Genomic DNA, 14955 nt, shown 5'->3' with positions numbered 1-14955 from the left:
TGTTTACTGAGAAAATTTTTAATTTCTTTTTCCGAAATTTTGGGAAATTTTTTTCTTAAAGTAACACTGTCAGAATAACTGTATGGGTTTTCAACATCGTAATAAACTTTACTTAATTGTTTGTCTGTTTTTGACAACACCATCTTTAAATGTGTGAATAGAAATAATAAAAACAGATTATAGTAAAAGTTTTTATTTTAATAAATTAAATCGCATTTTAAGTTTGAAACATTTTGTACAATATCAAAATATAATTGACTTTCTACTATTAAGGGATCAAGTCCAAATTCCTTTTGGAATCTTACAACAATATGATCGTAGTTTAATTGGGGGATAGCTATTAATATCATATTTTCCACTCGGTCTTCAAAATTTGTGCTAAATCCTAGTTTACAAGAGACATCGTGAGCAATCGAAGATTTACAATGCGGATTCTCACAATTTTCGGTAATTTCAAACATTTTATCCGTAAGCTCATGTACAATTATGTCACGCATAATATTTTTTGCCGACAAAATTAAATTAATCTCCTGATCAATTGTATGTTTACAATGTTTTAATCTTTTCCACCCTGCTTGGTTGAGATTAAAACCATAATTTGTAGAATAGAAAAGATGATACAAATGGTTTTTTCCTCTGGCACAAGCACGCACATCCACGAGTTTTTCCTTTTGTCCCTTGAAACAGTCGATTTTTATCTTTGAACCTTCAAGCGGAAGCCAGGTGTGAAAACTAGCAACTTGGTCTTCAAAAAAATCAGTTATTTCCTTTTCGAATGTGAATAGAGATTGCCAGGCTTCTAAATTCAGTTCAAATTCGGCGCAAGTGTCTAGTCGGTAAATTTTGATGGATGGATTTACATATCCTAGCACCGTTACTTCTTGTTTGGGTGAGAGACTGTGAGTTCGAGACATCTTTACCACTACGATTTCGCGAAACAACTAATCAATCTTTGCAGTCGTTGATTGGTTTTATTCCGTAATATACGTAACTTGACGCTCTTGGTTAATGACAAATCGGTTTTCGTATTCTCCAATAATAATTATGTTTTGAATATTAGTTAAGGGGGAAGCAAACTTCATTACCATACGTAAACTACCATTTCGTTGAATTGAGAGGTTGTTAGAGTTTGCCGAGGAATCGTAAGTTAAATCAAACGCGAATAATGTATTACCGTTTTTATAATTTTCGTAATCAATACAATTACCAGAGTTATTTCCAATTAAATCCATTGCCGAGAATAGTGAATAATACGACCGAGTATAGAGGTTTTTATTAAAATCTGGAGTTAGAGCAGTTTCTGGTATATTCTGGTCGTCTAATGAAAGTTGTAAGAACGAGAGATTATTATGGTTAAATTGAAAGGGATTTTCTCGACTAGACCCGTTGTAAGCAGAATTGTTTACCATTCCGATTATTACACGATTTGGAATTTTACCTAAAACAATATTTGACTTCACGAAATCGCTCGCGCCTGCTGAAATTGTCAGAGTTTTAACAACAGTTTGTGTTAGATCGTACAAAGCCCTCTGTTTGTGCAATATAGCATTATGTGCCAGCTGTAGATCTGGATTTACGATAATATGTTTAGCAGTAAGAACAGCGTCTTCGATAATTAATCTATATTTGATATTAACATCTTCTTGTGATATAATTATAAATTCATCGGAATTTTTCAAGAGTCGAATTCTTAAATTCACTTTGTTTAAAAGAAATTTGTCTATTTTACAAGAGTCTACATGAAGTCTTCCCATATATTCACAAAGTTTCGATCCCGCAATATCTTTACTTCTTTTTAAAATTCCATTATTTTTTTTATCTTTATGAACATCGTTAAACGCTAGCGTTGGGTCGCAAAACCCGTCTTCGTAATAGCCCTCGGCGGTTTTGTAAGATTGTTTGGCGCCTTTATCAAAATTTAAAACTGTTGCTAAATATGCTAAATATGGGTAGCAGTTGTTGCTAGATTGTACTAAAGTCTCATTCATAAACACGTCTATTTGGCTAAAAATAGAATGCAATGGAAGATTGCATAATGATACTTTTTTTTCGGCTGCAGGTATATCTATTAAAACACCGTTTTGTTCTTTTTTAACCCGAATTCGAATTTTAAGCATCAAGTTTGACATGTCAATATAATAATCTCCCCCGGGGATAGAAAAATCAATCTGTGTAGCATTAGACAAGGGAGCTATAGGGAAATAGTCTACAAATTTATTTCCCTCAATATTACCATTAATCAGGGGTTCGTTAAAAAGCTCCAACTCCGAACACATAGATTCAAATTGAGGCATAATGCTTTAGTCAAGAAAATCGGTTTTTGTTCTCTTGCGTTTTCTTTGCTTATTGCGTAATTTTGATTTGCGCTTCTTTACTCTTCGAGCTCCAGAGCCTTTCTGTGTATTTAATATGGTATCACTGAGACTATTTAAAAGATTTGTTCCAGCAATTTTACTATTTTTTTTTAACGACTCCTTAAAATTTTGACCAGCAACAACATCGTCCATTATCCTTTTCCCCATAACCAACCCTTGAATACCGAGTGATTTAGCTACGGGTCGAAAAAGAGGTGTTACGAATCTTGCTAAACTTTTAAAAATTGACCCAAATCCACGCCCAGTCTGATATTGACTTCCTCGAAAGATGTTATATCCGCGTCCTGTTTGAACATAATGATGATAATATCTTTCCATGATGAGCTTGTTTTAAGTGTACTTTAGACTAAGCATCCAGTCTTTTAAATATTAATTTAATAATAGTCTTGCCTGTTTTATATGGCAGGAGTTCACCGTAATCCGACCTTAAAGAAATTTCTATAGTCTGTATTTGATCGTAGAGAACTGGAAAATGGTCTAAAAAATGAAATCTTTCAACCTGTGCTCGATTTTTATTTTCGTTTAATTTGATAATTCTCAGCAGGGGGGTATTAGTGTGTCCTGTTATTATAGGTTGTATAATATTTGTATAGACATAAATTCCGGATATTCCGTGGTTGAGATCTGCGGGGTACATGCCTATTTCGTTAAAAAGAGGCCTTTCAATTTGATTATTTGAAAAACCTAACATTCGCCCGAGTTTGGGGTTATCTATTGGAAAGGTTAAAAAACTGTTTCCACCCAAACCTTTAACTGAAACTGTCGAATCTGAATTAAAATTAAACTCGAATTTAGCCCAACTCTGATGTGGCAATGATTGTTTCATTGCTAATAAAATATCATCAATAGTGTGGTACACCCCAGTTGGAATTCGACAATGGAATTTGTCTACAATATTTAGTTTATTATTTTTACCATGTTCGTAATTGTGGAAATCAATATCACGTTTTTGTCGTCGACTATTCTCAACTCTGTTTAAATCATTTCGAAAAATTATAAAATTAGCCGTATTATCTAATTCTATTCTAATTTGAAGAGGGTCTAATGCTTTGCTTTTATAAACTGAGGATATATAATCTACTTTGTACTCAATTTGTAAGAGGTCTGCTAGAGGACCGAATATTTTAATTTCCAACCCACTCATTAATTCAATTTGAAAATAATAATTTCCATTTTCTTTGAAAATAAAAAAACCCGCCTTAAGTGAGATATGAGAATCAAAATATTTTTGAAGTTCATTCAAAATTTTGAAATGAAGAGATAACGGTATAAAATTCCCGCCTAAATCTTTATCAGACTCGTAATAGTTTCGTTCAAACGTATAACTGTCATTTTCCCAGTTAGGGTGTTCGATTGGAATATTTTTATTGTACCTAAAATCTATAACCGATTCTTCATCTGACATAAATTTTTCCTCATACACTTTTAAAGGATTTTTACTGCTAATTACACCATTTTGAAATTCTGGCGCGTTTATATTAAAAATATTTGCTAATCTCCCAGTGAAGGCAATTTGTAGATCTCTAGGAAATGAAATTCTCAAGTAATGACCTCGATTTATTTCTTCTATTGCGTAACTAATTTCGTACCGATTTAAAGGGGGGAAGTTAGTCGCCTGTTGAATCTCGTTTTTTAATTGCCTATGCAAAGATAATGGGATAATATTTCCAAAATCATCTCTCTGACCTTCAAATAAAAAAGGTTGGATAATTGATACGGAATAGAAAGCCCAATCTTCCTGCTCAAATTGCGGTATTTTTGTTGTCTCAATACGTATGTCGATAAAATTAGTACGCGAATTAAAAGTAATATTATTTAAATTATTTAACGGTCCAAATTTTTGAATACCCGTAAAATAAGTGTCTGTTGGAATTTTAAAAAGATCTGCTAATGGATTTTGAAATTTAATTTCCATTCCTACCGGTATTTCTAAATTAAAATATAAATTATCTTCATCATCGGAAGATATCGCGGTTTTTAATCCATCAAACTGTCTTGGTTTACATCGTTCTAATAAATCACGTATAATTAAGTGTAATGTGAACGGTTGAATTTCATTATTATATTGTCTTTCTCCCTCATATCTGCCCGCTTCAAAAACAATCGCGTAATTATTCCATTGTATTTGTTTAATAACAGGCTGAGATGGTGGATTAATGGGTATTGGGAGAGAACTTGGTAGAATATTTTCTTCGGAAGGATTTAAAACTTCTGGTTGGTTGACGTCTTCATTAATATTTAGAATTAAAGGTTCTGTTGGTAAAATGTTGTTTATATTTTCTTCTAGTTTAAAATTTGGCTTTTCTTCTAAATTTGTTTTTGGTTCAAGTTTTGGTTTTTCCTCTTGTTTCACTTCTGGTTTTAGTTTCGGTTTCTTGTTAATTTTCTGTTTTTTTCTCCTGGGTTGTGATTGTATTTCTTCCACGGGAATTTGTCGTGGTAAATATTTTTGTTGATATTTATTCACAACTAACGCCTTTTTAATTCGTACTTCGATAAAATTTGTTAAAGAAATAGTTTTAGCGTGATTCGAGAGAGGATAATTAGAAAGATAATCACTGTCGACAAAATCATTTTCTCGAAATTCCAGAACAGATGCTAGGGGCGATGCTTGAGGTATTCTTACTTGCACATCTTTTTGTAACTGTATTTTTAATTTTGAACTGTCTTCGTTTTCGTCAACTTTTACCGTATTCATATGTATTTTTCCTTTAAGTGATTGATTGGCCTCAATAGTTTTAGCAAACTCGTTGAGTATATTATTTTGAAGAGATGTTGGAATATTATTCTTATTTCGATCTAGATCACCCTCGTAACGTTTTGGTGGAATTTCAATTTTAATATAATCCCATTGATTTTCTTCGGGTGAAATAACATCTGACACGTGCCCTACTTGGAAATGCGAATACTCATTTGTTATATTCGAATAAGTTTCAGGAAGAATTATTTCTGCTAATGCGCAAGACCATTTTTCATTATTAAAATTTAAAGGTTTTGCTAATTGAACTTTAAAACTAGAAGGTGTATTTTCCGGGTAAATATCGGGTGATGCGTTCGAAGGTAGAAATACTACGAAACTTGTCATCTTTATAATGCCAGTTTCAGTTGGGCGACATCTCGTTTTATACTAATAAAAGATTTAGCGTGATAGATCGAAAGGATTGTGATTTGAACTTGAGACTGTTTGAATAACGTCCTGCAACGCTACCGATCTACCACGCTAAACCTTAACATGAAAGAGTTAAAATATCTATTTTTTTACGTAGGAAAAATAATCACAATATATTAGAAAACATATTTATTCACATATTTTCAAGCATTTGACAAGTTTGTTCAAGATTTTCCAAAACCTCAATGGGTGTTTCAACTTGATTAAGAGTTAAAATTTGATTATTTTTACAATATTCTTGAAAAAAAATAATTGCTTCCATCTGCTCATCAGATGGCATGACAAAGTCTGGTGGAAATACAACATTTGATTTCATTGTTGAATTTAAAGTTTCTTCGGACTTAATACCAGTTGTCTTTTTTTTACGTTGAATTTTCTTTGGAGTTCCAGTACCATTAACAAACTCATTTAACCATTCTTGATGTTTTACGTTAAACTCGTTCAAATAATCAATAATTTGATCGTCTAATATTTCTTCTTTGGTTGTATATTCTGGTTTCTTTGAATGAAGACAATCGCAAACATCAATACGAATTTGATTTTTATAACTACTCGATAAGTGATCCATTAAGTGTTGTTTAAAAATTGTCTTGTCAAGACATTGTTCTTGACAAATCCAGCATTTAACATTAAAGTTTAAATTATCAAAGAAATTAAAAGCGTGTTTGCGACATGGCTCATTATAATAACAAGGATTCTCGGTAGGCGATTTGCATTTAATTTCTGGTTTCCCCATAAATAACTTCATTTTTTTAACCTTTAAAGAGCTCGATTTTTGAGACGTCTTACGCTTACACATATCCTTTGACTTTTAAATGTAAAAACAATTATTATTTATAGAAATAGTTATTATTGCAAGTTTAGACACGTTTATTAGCTGTTTAAAGTATTTTGGGTGGGGCCAAAACCGCCAAGGGTATAAAGCGAAGGTCGCGAATTCGTTTCCCCATCTCGCAAATAACTAATTAGCATTTTAAACGGCGAAAAAACGAAAAAAACGAAAAAATGACACCAAAAGTAAATTAACATAAGTATTTGGTGGGGTCACATATTACCGCCGATATCTCGGTTCGACCTTGTCCGATCGTGACCAAACTTGTTGATTTGATAGACCGAGGCTTAGTGGTTGTGTACAGGTGTCAGGCGTCGAGGTCAAAGAGCATCTTCAAGGTGAAATTGAAAACAAAAATATTTTCGATTTTTCCAAGGACAAAAATGTTTGGAAAATATTTTTGGGGGGTGGGGGGGTTGTTTTGGCGGCCATCTTGGCGGCCATCTTGGAAAAAAAGGGTTCATATTTAGTTACTCTCTACTGTTACAGACCTTGGAAGCGAGGGAACTTTTAGCTTACGCTGCGTTATCCGATTACGATTGCCCGGGGCCGGACGCGTTAACTCGGTTTCAAGAAATCTTGCCCAAAAACAGTATACTAGTTTTTCGATTACACAATCCGGCTCCTGTAATTGTTTTCGGGGACGTAGACGAAGAGAGGGAATGCAATGGACCTCCCCGCAAATGTCTTTATCTTTTAAATATTGACAATCATTTCAACGTAATCCAAAGCCCCTTTTCGCGTTTAATAGATTTTGCGAGAAATGTTTGGTAGGTTATAATCATCCTACAGATCATAAATGTCTTCTTTTCTGTCACGCTTGTTGTAGAAAACAAGATTGCAAGATGGACGTAGATAAAATAACTTGCCAAACATGTTTAAGAGTTTTCCCTAATCAAAATTGTTTCGATTATAATTTACGTTTGTAATAATTGCGGAAAATATGTCAGTATGTTTAAGCGTAAGGCAGTACACGTTTGCGGAGAGACCTATTGTCTTTCGTGTAGTGAGTTTAACCCCGCAGGCCATCTATGTTACATGCAACCTTAAAAGACCGAACGTAAAAATTCCTCTGAAAAAACTACTCGTTCTCGATAAAATAGTAATAATAAACGGGTCCACGAATCTGACAATGAACAATCACCACCAACCAAGAAAAGTACTCCAAAAACGGAAGTCTTTGTTTTTTATGACTTTGAATGCATACAAACAAATCGTACTGACGCCAATGCTTTGATTCACGAACCAATTTTATGCGTCTTCCAAAAAGCGTGTTATTCTGTTTCGAAGAAAAAGATAGTCGGTACGCGTGCATTAAATGCGGTGGTGGTCCTCGGGAGAAAATATTTATCTCAAAAGACCCCGTCGGTGACTTTCTGGTGTATCTTCGTACGCTTAACAGAGTGGCTGATAAGATAATATGTATCGCCCATAATGCTAAAGGTTACGATGCGCAATTTATAGTACGTAAAATGGTCGATTTAAAGTGGACTCCTAAAGTCCTGACCGACGGGATCAAATTCATGAGTGTACAGTATAAAAAATTAAAATTCTTATGTTCCCTAAATTTTATGCCATTCGCGCTTTCTCAATTCGTTTCTACATTCGGTTTAGATAATAATTTAAATAAGGGACATTTCCCGCATTTATTGTTTAATGCCGTAGACCATCAATTTGATCCTGCCCGTTCGAACGAAACCAATTACGTACTACATAATGACATGCCTCCGATCGAAGCGTACGACCCTAATCGTTTAAGCGGTAAGGCCTACGATGAATTTATCCAGTGGTATAACGATTCGCTGTCAGAAGCTTGCAGTAATTTGGACCCCAACTTTAATTATTTTGATTATAAAAGAGATATAATCCGGTACTGCCGTCAGGACGTAAACATTCTTTTGCAAGGCTGTTTATCTTATCGTTCTATTTTCATGGATAAATTCGAAATAGACCCATTCTTAACCGCGATAACGATTGCGGGAGTATGCAGTTTTATCTTTAGGAAACACTTTTTACTGCCTGATACGATTGGTGTAGTGCCCCCTTTCGGCTATAATATGAACTGTAACCAGAGTTTTGGCGCGATCGAATGGCTTGAATGGGTATCTGTTGAAGTAAACAATGAAGATATATTATTTTCATAACATGCGTTATCTTATCTAATATGTTTAGTTTGTTTTTTAACAAGATAGGGCATTACTATAAAACTTCACCGCAGTAATAGTCAGAGGGTCATTCAGCGTCTGCATTTTCAATATTGGAATTTTAATTACGTCATCAGTTTATTCACTCTTCAGCGGCTCTGCTCAGTGTGCGTTGACACAAAAAAACTCCCACGCTCCCACTGCGCCCTGAATATGTGGATCCGTTTCTGCAGCCACTGAACTTCTGGTTCCTGTCGCTGTTTGTTCCTGGTTTTCCGAGTCAGTTCCTGTTCACGAGAGTTCCAGCACCCACCGTCGAGAATGGATAGTATACTACGCCATTGACTGGTTCTGAGAACTGGAGGAGCTGGAAGAGGCAAATCATCGACGTCCTTACAATACGAGACGTATTCGAGATTGTAACCGGTGAATGGAACGATCCAGCGTCATCCATAGCAGAGACAACTGCAGCTGAGATAAAGAAGTACAGGGTCGCATTCAGTAGTGCCTGCTCAGCACTCTGGACGTCATTAACGAAGCAGGTCCAGAATACGATTATGGACTGCGACACGCCGGAAGAGATGTGGAGGAAGCTACTGGAGACCTTCGAGCAGAAGTCGTCCAACCGCCTGAGGAAGCTGCTCGCCTTACTCATGCGAACAACGAAGTCACCAGAGGTAGATATGGCAACACATCTTGCTCAGATGGGGTAACTCTGGTCGGACATTCTCACGACAGCCCGCAAAGAGAAAGATGTCACTTTTCACGAGTGTCTCCTGGTCGCATGCATATTCGAATCACTGCCGCAAGACGAGTACAAGGAGTTTGGTACCTTATGGGACACATTGCCCGAAGAAAAACAGACCGTCGCTGAACTCGAGCGTCTTCTAATTGGTCGAGCAACTAGGGAGAGTAACGCCTTCGAGGAGTCCTCTGGATTTATGGCCCGTCGAAAACGAAGAAAGCATCTGCCAGTAACTCAAGGAGCAGACCAACCAGAAGGAGCCGAATTGTTACAACTGTAACAAGGTCGGTCACTTCTCTCGGGACTGTAAAGCGCCTAAGAAGAAGAACCCGGCCACCAATAAAGCTGGAGAGACTTCGAAGTCAGCGAGTAACGCTCTAGGAGAGACATCCGGCAGTTTCCTTGCAAATACTGCACCTTCGACTACGTGGTATTCTGATTCCGGAGCAACCCAACACATCACAAACGATGCTACGAACTTCATCAGTTACAAGAAGTTCGAGAAGCCAGAGAGGCTCCAGGTTGGAAACAAGGCCGAGATGCTATCAGACGGTGAAGGGGATGTCCAGATTACCTTCAGAATTGGAAAGCGAACTGTCAGAGTTTGGTACATCAGCGAGTTTGCCTGCAATGTCTTATCTCTGAAAGCATCGATGAGTCGCAATACGAAGCTAAAGTTTGAAGCGACATCATCATCGTGTGGTCTCTATGAGGTCATCAAGAGAGGGTGTAGAAGACTTCGGGTTCCTGGTAAAGTCGAAAAACTTTATCGCTTAGATGTCAAGATCGAGAAGCCTGGAGACTCAATCCTCGTGGCCGCTGATCCAAACAACGATAAGAAAGCCTATCTGCAGACATGGCACGAACGTCTGGGACATCAGGATCGTCGTCATGTCGCATCAACCTTGAAGAGACTCGGCTACGAAATCGTTGATAACTCCGCTGGCCGTCAATGCGAAGGGTGGATATACGAAAAGATGTCTCGTCATACGTTTGGCACTCGCCTCGATAAAGCAACGAAACCTAGCGAACGCATTCATTCAGATCTATGGGGACCGTCGCCGACTCCGTCATTGAGTGGACAGAAATACTATGTACTGTTCAAGGACGAGTACTCAGGGTTTCGCATTTTCTAAAGCAGAAGTCCGAAACCGTCGATCGATTGAAGGACTTCCTGGCAAGGTGCAAAACCTATGAGCATACCGTCAAGGAACTTGTCACTGACAATGGCACCGAGTTGTTTAATCACGATTTCCATCAAGTAACACGAGAAGCCGGTCTCAATCATCGAACGTCAATGCCGTATACGCCTGAGCAGAATGGGGTGGCGGAGCGAGACAATCGGACGATAATGGTAGCCGTCAGAGCCATGTTGTTGTGTAAGCCAGATCTTCCGCCAAAACTTTGGACTGAAGCCGTCAACACCACGACGTATGTCTTGAATCGCACAGCACCTACCCGAGTTAAAGGGAAATCGCCTTTCGAACTCTGGACTGGCAAGCCACAGCCATCGATAAAGCACCTTCGAGTCTTCGGCACCGAATGCTACGTCCATTTGCGGAAAGCTCGCAAGGGGTTTCTTGTTGGATATGAAGAAGATGGCGATGGGTACCGAGTTTACGTACCTTCAATCGGCAACGTTATTCGGTCACGAGACGTGAGATTCAATCCGGAAAAGTGTGTCATGGAGACATTTCCTGTTGTCGTTGAAGAGGTCCCTAACCAGGTAGAGTTGGTTGTTACTGATGTTGAGGAAGATGATGGTGCTTCCAGTACAGACCAGACCTCATCCAACGAAGATTCCGATTGCGGAGACGCGATCTCCAGATTCGTCGAAACACCCAACGACGAGACATCCAGATCCGTCCGACCAGCACAAGACGTGGCCTCCATACCCGTCTTTAAAGGCAAGAGCACAAGAACCGCGGGTCCTGTTCTCCGAGACAGAACGAAGTTGAAACCACTTCCTTGCACGGCCTGTTCTCCTCCTAAAGACAAAGCGTTCCTGGTATTTGACCTCTTACCTACGACCGCCAAGGAGGCTCGCTCATCCGTTGACCATGTGCTATGGGAGAAGGCAATGAATGAAGAACTCGCAGCTATGGAGAAACTTGAAGTTTATAAGCTGGTCGATCTACCGAAGGGTCAAAAAGTGATCGGAAACAAACAGGACCGTAGCAAGGGCTGGGCGGCCGGGGCGGCCGCCTCGGGCCCCGTGCGCGCGATAGGGTATAGGGGCGCCAAATTTGGTCCATATTATACCTTGGGGACGAGCCGACTTCACGCTATGGGAAAGTTAACTTAAAAAGTAGATACTTTGGTGCTGAGGTACCCATAAGTTTAAGTAACTTTTAGACACCTGTACAGGTGAAACGGCTTGGTTTGTGATGAAACCTTTTTAAAGGGATTTTCGTTTATAGTTTAAATTAATTTCCTAGCCATATTATTTCCATTAAATTTGAAAAGAAAGGTTATAAATCATTTTTCAAGAATTTGGCTGATTTCAATTTACACCAGGTAGCGATAGCATCTAGGCTCAGAAAAAATGGACGTAGTTGCGCTAGCCTCTTTTGAAATGACTTTGGTCCATGAAAAATGAAATAAAATGGCGACCATGCGATGCGTTAGCTCGAGTTTCTTAAGCCTTGGTACTCTATAAAATGAATGTGTCGAATAATAATATGTGAGCGTGGTGTAGTGGTTATAGGCGTTAGAAATATATAGCCATTACTTCCTAACGAGGTGTGTTCGAATCTAGTTCCGAAGGGTTTCATTTCGATAACATAATTGTTATAATTGAACCTTAATTTACTTTATTACTTAAATTTAAATTCAATGTTAATATGTAAAGGTTGTAGGGGTACAGTAAAAAATTGTTAAACTAAAAATTGTAAACAAACAACAATATATGGTTCAAACTTTTACTTTTTATTGCGCACTATACAACAAAAGCACCATAATTAGTAATCACAGAATGATTAGGATTTTTTGGAAGTAATTATTCCAAATTACGTTTTCGCGCTTTCTTTTCAGAAAATTTATTAATTGTTTCATCCCAGCTAATGCTATTTAGAATATCTGACTCTATAGAGAGTATAGCTAAGGAATTAAGTCTTTCTTGGTGGATGGTAGAACGTAAGTAATTTTTCACTCTCTTTAGAGTTGAGAAGGATCTTTCGCCCGAACAGTTAGAGCAGGGTAGGCATATAAAAATCCTTAAAGCTATTTCGATATTGGGAAATTAATTACTCAATTTCTTTTCTAATAAAATGTTTAAAATTTTCCTAGCTGATAGATTTTCTAACTTCAAGCCGAAAGCTGGAAGTAATCCCTTTAACTGTAGCAATTCGTGAAAAATATTTGGCTCAATGTCATCAGAATAATACTCCCTAAGAATTTTGGAACCGTCTTCGATTTCGTTGTTAGTAAGCTTGGGTAATTCAATCAATACGTTGAAACGATTTTGTAGCAAATCATAGGCCTGTGATCTTCGAGAAAGTTCACCGCGTAACGTATCAATTATGACTAGAAATGTCTGGTACTTCATTTTTTCATTCCCAGTCAATTCAACCTCTTGCGCTAGACCTTCATCAACTGCTCTTTTTCGCGTTTCTTCCTACATAATTCCCATTTGTATTCTTTTTTTCCACACAAAATCTCGGCTTCGATTTGAAAGCGTTCAAACTCATCCCGCAGTGAACTTACGTACACTACCAAAGAGTTATATAAACAGGTAACAGTTGATATTTCTATTTGCTCTCCTTGAAGAATCTTGCTAGTTGAATTAATACGATTTCACACTGGAGTCCAAAATACGACCATAAAAGCTATTTTCAAAGTACACATTTTGTCTGAGAGAGATTTAGCTTCGTGGCGTGTGGTTGCTTTCTGCTTTGTGTCGTTAGACATTTCAAGTAACGCTTCCTTAATTTCAGCGTATCCACAATGCAGAGAATTACAAGCGGCTTCCCTGGCTGACCACCTTGTACTTGAAAGTGATTTAATGGTTTTTGCTTCATAATTGTTTTTTAAATGACTAGATAGTACTTCCCAGCGGTGAGTTGAGCCGAAAAAAAAACGTAAATGGCTTGAAGAAAGGTGAAAAAATCGATAGATATGGTTGTACAGTCAGCGGCGGATGTACCAACCAAATTCAGAGAATGTGCAGCGCATGGAACGTAGGCGGCAAATGAAGCTTCTTCTCGAATCAATGCTTGAAGTCCGGCATATGCACCTGACATATTTGAGGCATTATCATATGATTGGCGCCTGCAGTTTTTTATATCGATTCCATGAGCTACTAAATCTAAAACGATCGCGTCCCGCATCTCAGCGCATTTGTGTCCAACTGAAGACATAAATTTGAAGAATCTTTCTACTGGGTCACCATTGGGAAGAACATAGCGAAATATCAATGTTAATTGATCAATTTTGGATATGTCTGGGGTAGAGTCAACACTTATCGAAAAATATTTCACGGCCTTAATTTCATTTAAGATTATTTCTTGTACTTTGTTAGCCATAATTTCAATCAACTCATCGCAAATGGTAGAAGACAAATAAAAAACATGTCCACGACCCAAATTTCCCCTATTAGATATATGTTTGGCTAAAAAGGGATCAAACTCTGAAATCAGTTCTAATATGCCCAGATAGTTTCCATTGGATTTGGATCGAAAAGTTTCATTTTCTCCTCGTAGGGCTAAGCCTCTATTGGCTAAAAACTTAATAGTCGCGACCACCCTTCGTAAGACATTCCTCCAATAATCTATTTCTGTTTCATATTGTTTTTTCAAATGCATATTAATTGCGGTGTTACATTTTACGCTACAGCGTAGAATTAATTGGCTTTGACAAGTTAAATGACCAGCACTCTTTTCGTGCGACGTAATTTTCTCATACTGCTTCTTCCAATTAATAAATTCATCTTTGACAAAAGCAGATTTTGTACAATTTGGATTGGCATCTGTCGCGAATAACAGACACGGAAAGCATTATAAAGCACTCGTAGATTTAGAATATAACAGCCATTCCCTTTTAATATTTTCGCCGTTGACTAGATTTCTTGTAAAAACATCTTTCGATAAAAGTCTGATTTTGTTACCAAATACGCGTTCGGTTTTCTCAAACTGAATATGATCTATATTTTGATGTAATGGACTGGCCAAAAGCAAGTTTCGAGTTGCCACGTTTATTTTCCATAGAGCAGGATCATTTCCAAGTCTGGTTTCAGTAACATTACAATTAAGCATATTGCATTGTTGACTAACTTGGCTTTGTTGTAAGTCTACAGGAAGTTCTGGTTGCTGAGATATGGTGCAATTGGTTTTTTTTTGTTGTTGAACCCGATAGATTGTCCAAACAACTAGGGTGAACGTTAAGGGATAGCTGGTGCTCTTCAGAAGCTTCATGGGCATTCTATAATTTAGGACAAATCCGATTAAATGTTTTTTTTAACTTATCATATATCGGCCGCCAAGTACGTAAATTTAAAAAAAAATTATTTGTTAAGATGTGTGAAAATCTTATACATCATACAGAAACCTAAATTATCAGGCGACAGAAGTATTGAAAATTATGACAGAAAACTTTAAACCTCAATATAAAATGTTAGTTATTAGGGCTCTGCAAAATACAATTACCAAACTCCCCAATGTTCAGAAGTTATCGCTATTGTGTCGTCTAAAATC

General features: G+C 37.2%; 1 protein-coding gene across 1 annotated transcript; it reads right to left on the bottom strand.

Moving 5' to 3' along the window:
• Positions 1-12506: 12506 nt before the first annotated feature.
• On the bottom strand, positions 12507-14682 carry LOC149962071 (zinc finger MYM-type protein 1-like). Its single transcript, XM_090164391.1, has 3 exons — positions 14370-14682; positions 13414-14231; positions 12507-12881 (listed from the first exon to the last, which is right to left on the bottom strand). The coding sequence occupies exons 1-3, from the start codon at positions 14680-14682 to the stop codon at positions 12507-12509; spliced, it is 1506 nt and encodes a 501-aa protein (XP_090020517.1).
• Between the last annotated feature and the right edge of the window lie 273 nt (positions 14683-14955).

The sequence above is a fragment of the Leiobunum rupestre genome, chromosome 1 (assembly GCF_980474605.1).
Source record: "Leiobunum rupestre chromosome 1, qqLeiRupe1.1.hap1, whole genome shotgun sequence".
Classification (NCBI taxonomy): domain Eukaryota; kingdom Metazoa; phylum Arthropoda; class Arachnida; order Opiliones; family Sclerosomatidae; genus Leiobunum; species Leiobunum rupestre.
This window is presented reverse-complemented; position numbering and strand designations above follow the sequence as displayed.